This window comes from Lampris incognitus, chromosome 20 (assembly GCF_029633865.1).
Source record: "Lampris incognitus isolate fLamInc1 chromosome 20, fLamInc1.hap2, whole genome shotgun sequence".
NCBI lineage: Eukaryota > Metazoa > Chordata > Actinopteri > Lampriformes > Lampridae > Lampris > Lampris incognitus.
The window spans coordinates 35,693,990-35,707,636 of record NC_079230.1 but is presented as its reverse complement, the minus strand read 5'-3'; the positions used below and the strand labels follow the sequence as shown (position 1 = coordinate 35,707,636).

General features: G+C 43.9%; 1 protein-coding gene across 2 annotated transcripts in view; it reads right to left on the bottom strand.

Moving 5' to 3' along the window:
* mtmr1a (myotubularin related protein 1a) overlaps nucleotides 1–13,647 on the bottom strand; it is a 277,755-nt gene that overhangs the window by 255,108 nt on the left and 9,000 nt on the right. For both annotated transcript variants that reach the window (XM_056299990.1, XM_056299991.1), the window contains exon 2: nucleotides 3,109–3,214. In XM_056299990.1, the coding sequence (XP_056155965.1) occupies nucleotides 3,109–3,214 (106 nt within the window). The remainder of the gene's footprint in view (nucleotides 1–3,108; nucleotides 3,215–13,647) is intronic.

Genomic DNA, 13,647 nt, shown 5'->3' with positions numbered 1-13,647 from the left:
CATTAATATCTATATGGGAGCCATGGGTAGCTGAATGTGTAAAAAATACTACAGTCTGTGTTTTCAAAACAGACTGGAGTCTTTAGTTTGTCAGACTGGAGACTTTAGTTTGCCATTCATTGTCATATGTCTCAGAATTAATTTTGCCTTGCAGGATCTATTTTCCCTTCAGCAGGATTTTCCTGAGGGGTGAGGCCTCATTTAGTTTACCTTCAATATATAATTGAAGGTGTGGCTAAATTAATCTTATCTTTAATATGCAAATTAGCGTGTGGCCTAAATTGTTTTACCTTCAGTACGGAAAATATGCTTTGTCCGAAATTAATGATTGGACCATCTATGGCACAGTATCAGGTTGGATTGCTAATGCCCAGTCAGGAGTATGAGTATTAGCAGGTAGCAACACGTCCGTGTTCATGCAAGCTATTGCTTTCACGTCTAGCAGATACAGTGCCTTGTAAAAGTATTCAACCCCCTTGACAGTCATCACTAATTTCTGGATTATAAAAGATACTAACACATCTGTTCCTGAACAATATTATTTTTGTGAACCCATAAGCTCTAACAGCATGTTCCCAAAGCCAACATAAGCTATGTTTCACTGACTTTTTATTAATAAATTAAAAGTAAAATATAGTGCTTGCATAAAGCTCCAAGTTTACACAAATGACAAATTATTCCTAAAACAAACTCAGGTAAACACAAGTGGACATAATTAGTGTGTTTAAGATATTAAAGTAACGGTCTGGTTTATAGGTATAAAAAGCACTAAAAAAAGAAAGCGGCTAAAGTTCATTAGCCGGGCGTGAACTCCATCAGAAAATGAAGACAAAGGAGCATAATACTGAAGTAAGAGACAAAGTGAGTAAAAAGCAGAAGGTGGGAAAGGGATACAAAACAATGTCCAAGTGTTTGGATGTCGCAGGAACACTTTTGCATCCATTGTCAGAAAGTGGAAGCTGTATCACACCATCCAGACGCTTTGTAGGACAGGCCGTCCCTCAAAGCTAAGTGTCCGAGCAAGACGTGGGCTGGTGAGGAAAGCCACACATGATCCTGCAGTCACTTTGAAGGAGCTCCAGAGGTCAGTGGCTGAAACTGGAGTAAATGTACATGAGTCAGCCATATCATGGCTCTCCATAAATCTGGCCTGTATGGGAGGGTGGCAAGAAAGAAGCCATTGCTCAAAACTATGCATATAAAAAACGCTTGGAGTTTGCTAAGAAGCATTAGACATACCCAGTTAGGATGTGGGTAAAGGTTTTGTGGTCAGATGAGATGAATGTTGAGCTTTTAGGCCAAAACTCAAAGCGTTATGTGTTGCACAAACCTAACAATGCTCATGGCCTATAAAACACCCTCCCTACAGTGAAGCATGGCAGTGGCAACATAATGCTATGGGTCTGCTTTTCATCTGCAGACACTGGGAACCTTGTTCAAGTTGAGGGAAGAATGGATGGAGCTAAATACAGGGAAATATTGGAAGAAAACCTGTTGCAGTCTGCCATAAAACTGAAGCTTGGGAGAAAGTTCACCTTCCAGCAGGACAATGATCCTAAGCACAAGGCTAAAGCAACAATGGCATGGCTCAGCAACAAAAAGGTGAATGTTTTGGAGCGGCCAAGTCAAAGGCCGGCCCTCAACCCCATTGAAAATCTGTGGCACAGACTGAAAATCACAGTCCAGAGGCGCCATCCACCAACCTGCAAAACCTGTACAAATTCTGCCAAGAAGAATGGGCAACAATTACTCCAGAAGAATGTGCAAAGCTTGTACATACTTACCCCAAGAGAATCATGGCTGTTACTGCAGCAAAAGGGTACTCAAATTATTGATATGTGGGGGTTGAATACTGATGCAAGTGCTATATTTTAGTTTTTAATCTATTTAAAAAAGGTCAGTGAAACATAACTTATTTTGGCTTTGGGAACATGCTGTTAGTGCTTATGGGTTCACAACAATAACATTGTTCAGGAACAGATGTATGAGTATCTTTTATAATCCAGACATTACTGATGACTGTCAAGGGGGTTGTATACTTTTGCCAGGCACTGTATTAAGGAAAACAATAGCTCCACCAATTACCTGCTTTTTTGCTTTCAAGTGTTGACGGACAATTTGAATATATTCTCTGCATTCGCGAATGTAGATGTCGACTTCAATCGCTTAGCACAACCTGGAGGAGGTTGTCCATCTACTGATTCAAAATTCAGATGGCGAGGCAAGTGTCTTAACTATTTTCTACCTTTTAGTGTCATAGAAAACCTCAAGCGTTCAGACTGAATGCTGTATATTATACGAACAGACATGTTGCTAACTGCTAATACTCAAAGTCTTAGCCAGGCATTAACAATCAAACCAGATGCTGTGCCGTTGATCATTCAGTCACAAATCTGGGGCAATACATAATTTGACATGTTGAAGGTAAAATAAATCGGACCACACCTTTACTAGCCTACTATACCCCTACGGGAAATCATGCTGGACGAATATATATCATGCATGGAAAAATACATTCTGAGATCACAGTGATGACAAGAAAAGTGAAATAAATGTACCCATTTTTACATTTATTTCTCAATTTATTTGTGCCTTTTCTTTATTCATTCAATTCTTTAGTTATTAATTCCCCAATTTGAGCATTTATTTATTCATTATTTAATCAATTTACTGATTTATTTATTTTTCAATTTATTTGAGCATTTGTAATATGTATTCATTATTTAAATTATTTCTCTAGGCCGGGTTGGTCCTCTGTTGAATATGGCTTGTGTTTGGTAAAAAACATCAAGGCTGATGTCTTTGCTACATTCAGGCAGCAATATGGTGGACTGTGACTGGCAAGGAATAGGAAAATGGAGACTGCCAGCTGGCATTCCAGTCAGTCTTGGATCAGTCTTGGAGCAATGACATGCTTGAATGGATGGATGCAGCAGAAAACTGAGTGGATGCATTGCAGAAAGCAGAAGTTTAAAAAAAAGGCCCATGCAGAGCTCTGTGTTAAGGGATAGTGGCTGCTGATACTAAATATTCTGCTTGTAGTTTATTTGTTTCTCCATTTAACCCTCTCCTCAAACCATATTTGCAAAAGTAAGTTTAATGACCTACCTTGCTGTCCCTGGCAGCGGCATCAGGAGCAATGGATCCTGAGATCTGACTGGAGATGGTAGCTGCTATTAGCTGTTTACACCACTCTACATGAGAACCTGTTGGACTAGAGGGGAGAAGGGGAAGAGAAATGCAATTAACTAAATTTGTTGTACATTATCTTATCCAGTAAAACTTTGTGTAGGGACTGTTATAGCTATCCTGATAAACTAAATAAAAGAGAAGAGCCTTATGGCTGACGCGTGTTCCACTTGTCTGTTTGGTCCAAGAATGATTCTTCCTTTGCGTTTTAAATATTTATTTAAACTTGCTTAAAGAAATGCAGTGAAATAATGAATTGTATCCATGAATTAATAACTTTTAACCTGAGCGAATACACGTATACACAAGGCACGAATACACGTAGGCTATGCACGGTCACTTAGGCTATGCACGTCACATAGGCTATGCACGTATACACGTAGGCTATGCATGAATACACGTAAGCTATGCACGAATACACGTAGGCTATGCACAGTCAGAAAAACTTTGTGGCTCCACTCTTCCATTCTAGGCAACTCGCCCTTCCGCTTACGTCCTCTTCCGGAGCACATTAACCCAGGAACACCCTTCTCCAGTTCTTAAAGTGACATGCACCTATCTAAGACTACACAGCAAACTTAATACAGAAATAAAGCAGTTACCGAAAGTATACGATGTGTAAAAAATAAGTATTCAAACTAATTATTCAAATTACTAATTAAAACATTAATTATTAACCATTAGGAGACATTTGGCTCCTACATTACCGGCCCCTAATTGTTCTGATAATGCTAAAGCCTAGAACAATTACCACATCCATAACAAATTCCATATCAAATTACATCAATACATAAAATGAACAGGCCTTTGGATTATCAAACATCTGATGTTACAAAATATGAAAAGGAAGTGCTTGGTAAGCACACAGTCCAATATTTATCCAGTCAGCTTGACATGTCCATTTTCTGAAAGAAAAAAGAGAAACAGAGAGAGAGAGAGGGCGAGCGAGAGAGAGAGAGAGACAGAGAGAAAGAGACAGAGAGAGAGACAGAGACAGAGAGACAGAGGTTTCCAGCACATGGCTCATTGTGGGGGCTCAGTCTTTACCACCTGCCCATTCAGATTCCATGAGGAGACAGATCTTTGCGATGGGTCTGTCCAAGATGTTGGTCTTTGTCTTGATGCGAACTCTGCGAACAAGCCCCTTGTCTGGAATTGCCTCAATGACTTTTCCCATAATCCAGGAATTTCTTGGAGCACAGTCATTCGCAAGAAGAACCATGTCTCCATTTGCAAAGTTTCTTGATGCTGTGGACCATCGTTGCCGCTCCTGGAGTTGATGTAGGTACTCTTTAATCCACCTCTTCCAAAACAAATCAGACATATATTGCACCTGCCTCCATCTACGCTGTGAGTAGAGATCATCCTTGTCGAATAATCCTGGTGGTAATGATGGTTTCACCTTCAGCAGCCGGAGAGGATTGGGCGTCAGTGCCTCCAAGTCATTTAGGTCACTAGATGCCTTTGTGATAGGTTGGCTGTTGATGATCGACTCAACCTCATATAAGACTGTGTGAAGGCTTTCTTCATAGAGGACTTGCTCACTCACAGTAGAATTCAGCACCTACTGACTGATCTTATTAACCTCTCCCACACTCCGCCATGGTGAGAAGCTGTGGGAGGGTTAAATGTAAATGTAATCCCATATTGATGAAACAAATGCTGAAATTTGGTGGTGTTCAAGTCAGCAATGGCCACCTTCAGCTCAAGATTGGCCCCAACTAAGTTCGTCCCATTATCTGAACGAATCTCTTTCACTTGTCCTCTCCTTGCTATGAAGCGCCAGACTGCATTTGTGCACAAGTCTGTGTCCAATGATGAGGTAAGCTCAATGTGAACTGCGCAAACAGCTAAACAAGTGACTATAACACCATATCTCTTTGTGAGGCTTCTTCCACGTTTCACCTCAAATGGTCCGAAATAGTCCACCCCAACTCTGGTGAAGGGTGTATCATCTGGCATCAACCGATCTTGTGGAAGATCAGACATTAGTTGTTTCCCAACTGTTTCATGTAAGCAACGGCATGTAACACACTTTGAGAGAACCTTTCGAATGGCTGTGTTGGCACTAGGGATCCAAAATCTCTGGCCGCAGTTCGGAGAGCAATATGATTCCTGTCTCCATGTCCAGTTTGCTCATGGATCTGTCGTAGCACATCAACAATGGGAAAGTCTCTAGACAGAATGATAGGCTGCTTACAACTTTCTGGGCATAGCCGCTCGACATAGCCTTCCACCAACTCGCAACAGACCATCTTGAAACACAGGGTTCAGCTTATACAGGTGGCTACTGTGCTTCACATTCTGCCCCTTAAGTAGAGCTAAAATCTCATCAGAGAACTTCTCTTTCTGACAGAATTTGATCACGTCCTGACACATTGATATGGCTGCTTCATCTGTAACAACAGATTTCAGGCAGTCATCCACGTAGACATTCTGCAACACTGTCTCTACCACTTCAGCTTTGAACTGTCCACTCTGGTCTTCAGCATACTTTCTCAGAGCAAAATTGGCACAGCTAGGCGAAGACGTAGCCCCAAACAAGTGTACAGTCGTTTTGTGCTCAGTCAAGGCTTGGTTAGAGTCACCACCTGTCCACCAAAGGAATCTGAGTAAATCAGAGTCATCATCAGGCACTCTAACCTGGTGGAACATTGCTTCCACATCTGCTATGATTGCAACGGGTTCTTGTCTGAATCGGATTACAACGCTAATTAGACTACTGGTCAGGTCTGGACCTTGAAGAAGCTGCTCATTTAAGTATGTGCCCTGATAGGATGCAGCGCAGTCGAACACAACTCTCAGTTTCTGTTTCCCTGGGTGGTATACTGCATGGTGCGGTATATACCACACTTTCACTTCCTTGTGTTTCAATTTTTCATTGGACAACTGCACTGCATAGCCCTTTTGAATAAGCTGTTCCATGAAATCTGTGTATTCCTGCTGAAAGCAGGCATTCTTGATGAACTTCCGCTTTAAGGTATGTGCTCGCTGTTCAGCTATCTTGCAATTATTTGTCATGTTGACCATTTTGCTCTTTAGCGGTAAACATATGGTGTAATGACCATCCACCAGTTTAGCTGATTCCATGACCATGTCCATGAACTGATGATCTTCTCTAGACATCTCTATTTTATCATGTTTTCCTCCCTCAGGGAACTCCATCTTGAACTGTTGAAGCCACGGGTTCTCTAAACAGGCCACAGATATACGATTCACCGCTGTCTTCATCAGTTTTCTCATATCTGCCTGACTGCAGAGTTCCCTTAAGGGCCCATTCACAGTCCAACCTAGTTTGGTTCTTACAGCGTATGGTCCATTGCCAACACTGCTCACCACTTCCCACGGCTCAATAGCTTTGGGTACATTTGCTCCAATGAGCAGTCCAATGTCGGCCTCAATTTGAGGGCGATAGATTTCTTTGAGGTAAGACAACCTTTCAAGATCCTTCTGCTGGGGTATGTTTTCTTTACCTACAGGTATTGACCTTTGCGTGAAGACATCTGGAAGTTCAAGGAACTCACCGCCTAACAAACTGCTGACCTCCAAGCCAGACACCACGTAAGTGCATACAGGTTTCTCTTCGTTCATGGTTCTCAGCAGTATGTCGGTCTTTCTTCCACTGAGCTTTAACTTATCCATCAGTGCCTCTGTACAGAACCTGGCAGAGCTCCCTGGGTCCAGAAAAGCATAAGTCTGCACCACTACACTTCCCTTCTTGGCTTTGACTTGGACAGGAACTATTGCGAGTGTGTAGTCATCTTCTCTGGCCCCAGTAAACTCATAACCGTCAGACTCTGCACAGACAAATGCACTCAAAACTGTTTGACCTTCACAGTTATCAGTCCTCTTCTTTGGCTCAGCAACCATGTCCTTTTTCTTTATGTGCAGCAGTGTGGGATGAGCTAAGGAACACAGTTGACAACTCACCTTTACTTTACAGGTTTTGCTCATATGACCATGCTTCAAGCAGCTAAAACACAGTCCTTTGCCTCTCAAGAATTCCAACTTGTCTTTGTGTGGCTTGTCTTTTAGTTTACTACATGTCTCTATGGTGTGTTCATCCTTACAGAAGAGACATGTCCTTGTCGTAGGTGTGATGGGATTCATGTGTTCTGTTTGCAGTGCATCTTTCGTTTGACGATCCAGTGGTCTATTACTTGTGGTGAACAACTTCTTGATCCCACTTCTTTTCTGTGCTCTATGATAATCTTGTTTAATTATGGATCCTTTAGCAGTTGTGCCGTCCTTTATATCGCCAAAGACTGGATGAAGTGAAATTTTGGCCAGTTTGTTTATGAACTCAACCAGATCTTTAAACCCGACTCTCTTGTCGCATTGCTCCTGTAGACTACACACAGCAGCTCTCCACCTTTCACGTAGCTTGTATGGAAGCTTTGCTATGATAGCCTTTAAGTTCACAACATTATCCAGTTCTTCCATGTAACTAACTTCAGTCATGGTATTACACCATGCTGTTAGAAAGAGTGAAAATGCGGAGTCACGTGACGCGGAGTTTGAGAATGGCTGTTTGAAGACCGTCTCCGACCAGCATGGCTTTTAAAATAAGTTTTAAGTTATGGTTGAATGACGGCATAAATAATATTTGCTGAGCTAAAACAAAGTTACAACCGAAGAAATGTCGGGAAAAGAAAAGAAACAACAAGGAAAGAACGCAACGTCAAAAAGGGCAGACTCTCCTGATCGACCTAGCAGCGACAATCGTGGTGGGTTGGCTGACGTTACGGCTAGCATCACAGACAACGAGCCTACTGCTAGCAACGTGGCCACTGATATCAAAAATATATTCACCCTCCTGACAAACATGTCCACTGGGCACAACAACAAGCTTGATGAAATCCAACGAACCATCACCTCCATGGAGTCCAAACTGACTGCCATTAACACACGCATGTCCAACGTCGAAGGTCGGCTAGGCTTCCTGGAGGATAGCGAAAAGGCCCTGAAGAAGGACCCGCCTGCCCCCCGGGCCGAACTCGAGCAACTCCGGCTGCGGGTGGATGATCTAGACTCCCGAGGCCGCCGCAACAACCTTGTGTTCGTAGGCTTTCCCGAGTCCTGTGAGGATAAAGGGGCTCTCTCATTTCTAACCGAGGTGATCCCGGATATCTTGGGTCTGCACTTTCCCAAAGTTTTGGAACTGGACAGAGCCCATCTCGCACGAGCCCCACGGAGAACAGACGACCAACCACCGAGGGCCATTGTGGCTAGGTTCCTGCGCTTCAGGACCGTGACCGGATCATGCAAGCAAGCCGAAACAAGGGTAAACTGGAATGGAGAGGGCATCGCATCATGATCTTCCCTGACTATGCAAAGGTGGTGAATGATAAACGCAGAAAATTCAAGCAATGCAAGGAGATGCTCCATGAACGCCGAGTTGCATTTTCCCTGCGTTTTCCGGCAGTGTTGGTCATCAACCCCAAGGGTCAGGGAGGACAGCGACATGTGTTCGAGGACCAGAGAAAAGCCCTAGAGTACATCAAGACCCTGTGACTGACTTAACTTGAGCCCACACACTTGACCACTGATCCATATGGGCCATAGACTTCTGAACATCGTTCCTCACTGCCCAGAGCCTACATGGGGCAGCCAGTAGGCTAATGTTAGAATATAACTTTTTTTCCCCTAAATCAAGCCTTGGGCGGGATTGCCAATCTCTCAAAGACGTAACGTACAGGTAACGTCCAAGCTCATTTGAAATGTCTGTTCTACTTTACAATGAGCTGGCCTGTGTTTATCTGACTAAGTCAGGGTTTATTTTATTAGCCTATACTTTAGTATTCATTTCTTCACTTAGTCTAAAGCCGTATTAGGCTATTGCTTTCTGTTCTCTATTTGTTGGACGTGAATTTTGATTTTAGCTTTAAATGTTGTAAGGCAATCATCTGACCACATGGGTATGAGTGCGTGTGAAGGAGTTGGTTGCAGGCAGAGCATAACGTTAACTCGCCTGACAGCCTAACAGCTTTGTTAGGTCAGTGCACTCTGCTCGAGGTTGAAAACAGGCTTTGCATACTTGCATAGTGTTGGTAACATTAACATGTTAGCTCATGGTTAATTGTGATAAATTAGGCTACCATTTCGCTCTTTAGTTCATGAGCGTTGACGTCGTTCAGTCGTCTGCAGTAGTTGAAAGCCATGCCGGTTTGGTCTGAGAGCAGCGTATTTCTGCGAGTCGCGGACCATTCTGTTTTGTTTTAGAGCTAAGCAGTGTTAGACTGCATGGTAGAGTTTACACATCTCACAGTTGTTCATGTGTTGGTTTCTTTGAATGCCCACGCTATGTGTTTTTCTTTGAAAAAAACAGTGCACATGCGCAGTATGCAGTCACATAAGGGAGCGTGCTACTTGAGCCTAAATGTTAAGGGTGTTGTGGTCCAGACGCAAGGCGCGTCTCCACCTGAGTGTACCGGCAGGGTTTCAATCAGCGCGCTCGTTGAGAGCGCAGCCACGCACCAGAGCCTCATCGGAAATCAGCGCACCTGAAGCCAATCTGCAGCCAGCTATAAGAGAGGACGCTGACGGGCAATCGGTGTCTGATTGTGCCATCTAGTACGAACCCCCGGTGCTTCTCGGGCTCCGTCTTCCTCGTGTTCCTCTGACCCCTCCCTTGTGCTCCCACGCTGCCTCCCGCCGAACCCCTACTCCTGGACTTGCGCATCACCAGCACGCACAAACACCCTCCAGTCATTTACATTCCTGCACACACGCACCACACTCGCCCTGCACACAGACACAGTCTTTTACACACCCAAAATCCAGGACTCTAGTTGCACCAGACACCATCAATAGCCAACATTGAAGACCCATCCTTTCTCTTCCCTGAATAGAAATAAACGTGCCTACGGGCTTGACTCTGCCGGACCCCTGCACTGGTTCCTTTCCGACGCACAACAAAGGGTCTACATTCGCCGGTTAGGAGGAAAAAAGTTTTGTCTTATCTGAAATCTAAACACTGTGATGTAGGGTTTCTCCAGGAAACGCATTTATTAGATCAGGAGGCAAGAAAACTACGTACTGGGTGGGTGGGATATGTGTGTGTGGATCTAGCCGCAATAGGGGGTGGTTATACTGATTAATAAGCATCTCCAATATAAATGCATTAAGGAGACCACAGATGATTCAGGGAGGATCTTAGTAGTTCTAGCTGAAATACAGGGCCACTCAGTTATTCTAGCTAATGCCTACGCGCCCAACATTGAAGACCCATCCTTTATTGGTAGGTTGGAGTGTAAATTGAGGGAGATGGGAGACCACCCAGTCATCATGGGGGGAGATTTTAATCAGGTGTGGGATCCTGTTCTGGATCGTCAGCCTTCAAGGCCCCAACCCCGTAGGTCAGTGAGTGTATTGAAGGATTTGTGCAAGGATCTGGGCCTGGTAGATGTATGGCGCCTACATAATCCAACCTCCAGAGAATATACATACTACTCCCCACCTCATGGCACACTCTCTAGGATTGATTACCTCTTTATCTCAGACTCCATTGTATCCTCTGCAACATCCTCTAGTATTGGTAGTATTCACATTTCAGACCACGCTCACGTAATGGTCAGCATTCTCTCCTTAACAAGTTGAATAGGACTCCAAGACGGAGGATGAATTCAAGCCTTCTTCTGGATGCTGGCTTCAGAGAATCCTTAAGAGCCCAAATAAACCTCTATAAGGAAACTAATCTACTAACATCCTCATCAATGGGAACAGCATGGGAAGCCATGAAAGCCTTCCTAAGAGGACATGCCATTCAACATGCCTCTTTTAAGAAAAAAACGGAATATGGCTAAACAAATTGAATTAGAAAAACAAACTGAGACAGCTGAGACCGCCTATATACAAAACATGATGCCTACTAATTTAACATCACTTACATAAATATCAATTTAACTCCATTCTCACTGAGAAAGCAGTTTGCCCTATTCAGAGCCAGACACAAACAATTTGAAGAGGGAGACAAAGCAGGGAGAATGCTGGCCAGATACATAAAGCAGAAGGAGACAATGAGCGCCATACCAGCGATTAGAGATCAGGGGGGACCCTATTATCAGACTCCTCAGATATCAATGCAGAGTTTAGACAGTTTTACACCAGCCTGTATACTTCTGAACTGCAGGCGAACAGTGAGGAAATCCGAACCTTCCTTGGTAGTCTGAACCTCCCCACTCTGTCTGATGAGCAGCGTGGGTTATTAGATGAGCCCATCACTGTTGAGGAGATAGTAGAGGTCATTAGAAGCCTACCATAAGGTAAAGCCCCTGGCCTTGACAGCTTCAAAGCTGAATTCTACAAGTGCTATGCACTGGAGTTAGCCCCCATGCTATTAAATATGTACACAGAGGCGTTTCAAAATGGCTCCCTTCCCCCCTCACTGATGGAAGCAGTTATTACTGTAATTTTAAAAAATGGTAAAGATCCGGTAGATTGTAAAAGCTACAGGCCCATCTCATTGCTTGGCTATGATGAAAAGGTACTATCGAAACTGCTAGCCAACAGACTCAACAAAGTCATCACTACCCTGATCCACCCTGATCAGGTGGGCTTTATCCCAGCGGCCATATCTCTGGATGCAGAAAAGGCGTTCGACAGGGTTGAGTGGCTTTACCTATTCCTCACCCTGGAGTCATTTGGTTTTAGCAATACATTCATCACCTGGATACAACTCCTGTACACACATCCCAAAGCTGCTGTGCAAACTAATGGCCTGATCTCACCCTGGTTTGAGCTAGGTAGGGGGACCAGGCAGGGCGACGGCATCTCTCCGGGCCTATTTGCACTTGCTGTGGAACCACTGGCAGCGGCCATTCGATTAGAACCAGCATTCCCAGGGATACAAATTGGTCAATCAATACAAAAGCTGATGCTTTACGCGGATGACATCCTAGTTCTAGTCTCAGACCCTGAGCGCTCCCTTCCTGCACTGCTTAGCATTATAGACAGAGTCTCTCATTTATCAGGCTACAAAGTTAATTGGCAAAAATTAGAAGCCCTCCCCTTAACCTCGTACTGCCCCAAGACCTTGTTCCAGGGAGGTAAATTCCCCTGGCCCAGCAATGGCATTAAATACCTGGGTGTGACTTTCCCCCCTAAATTAGATGATCTAGTGAAGGTCAACATTGAACCTCTATTGAGTCAATTTAGTGCAGACATTGAAAGATGGACTCCTCTTTACTTGCCACTATGGGGGAAAGCTAATGTTTTGAAAATGACCTGTACACCGAAGTTCAATTACATTCTCCAAGCACTCCCAGTGAGAATCTCGCTTAAATATTTCAAACAATTTGACAAGCTATGTAGCAGATTCCTTTGGGGTGGTAAACGCCCCCAACTTAATTTGAAAAAACTACAAAGGCCAGTGGACCAGGGTGGGCTGGGTATCCCAAACTTACTGTTATACTACTAAGCATTTGGTCTCAGGCATCTTGCCCACTGGATTTTACCTCCCGAGCGCCCCCCCCCCCGGTTTGGCATCGAAAGTACACTTTGTGATGCTCTCCCTCCCCTCCATCTTATAACTGCTGCACTGCCTACAGAAGCTATGACCCATTCGATAGTTGTCAACACTCAATGGATTTGGAAACAAATCTCAATTAGACTCAAATTCAATCCCCACCTGAATTTAGCAGCTAGTATCTGGTTGAATCCCAAGTTGAAGATTGACAAAAAAACCCATTTATTTGGACACAATGGGCGGGAAAAGGAATATTGGTTATAGGAGATTTATATGATGAAGGTGGTACGATGAAATCATTCACGGCGCTTGTGCAAAAGTATGGCCTCCCCCAACAGCAGTTCTGGAGATATCTTCAACTAAGACACCTCTTGTCTCAAACTTTTGGGTCTATCTCCACAACCCCGCCTAGTTCAGATGTACTGTCGGATATAGTTAAGGTGTTTGGCACAGGCCATGAAGCTTCAAAATATTACTTGTTGTTGACTTAACACTCTGATGGTTTGGGATCCAATTTAAAGTTAATCTGGGAGATCGATCTTAATCTTACCTTTACCAGTCAGGAGTGGGAAAACATTTTAAGGAATTATAAGAAAACATCACGGGAACTCAGGACAAGATTAGTACAGTTCAAAATAATTAACAGGGTATACTGGACCCCCTCAAGGTTATACAGGGCGAAACTAAGAGACAGCCCTGACTGCTGGAGGTGTGGGGAGGGCCCGGGTACGCTTATCCACATGGTGTGGTCTTGCCTTGTTGCACAAGAATTCTGGACAGCTATATATGAGAATATCAAACTTATACTAACAACAGACATCCCATTTTCTCCAAGCCTCTTTGTTCTGGGAGACCCTACTCCTTTAAAAGCCCTTCCACGAGCACGGGCAGAGTGGGTCCAGACAGCCCTGATGTTGGGTAGAAAGCTCATGGTAACAGAGTGGAGGTCGGCCACCCTACCTCACACCAGTGTATGGTTCTCCCATCTGGGA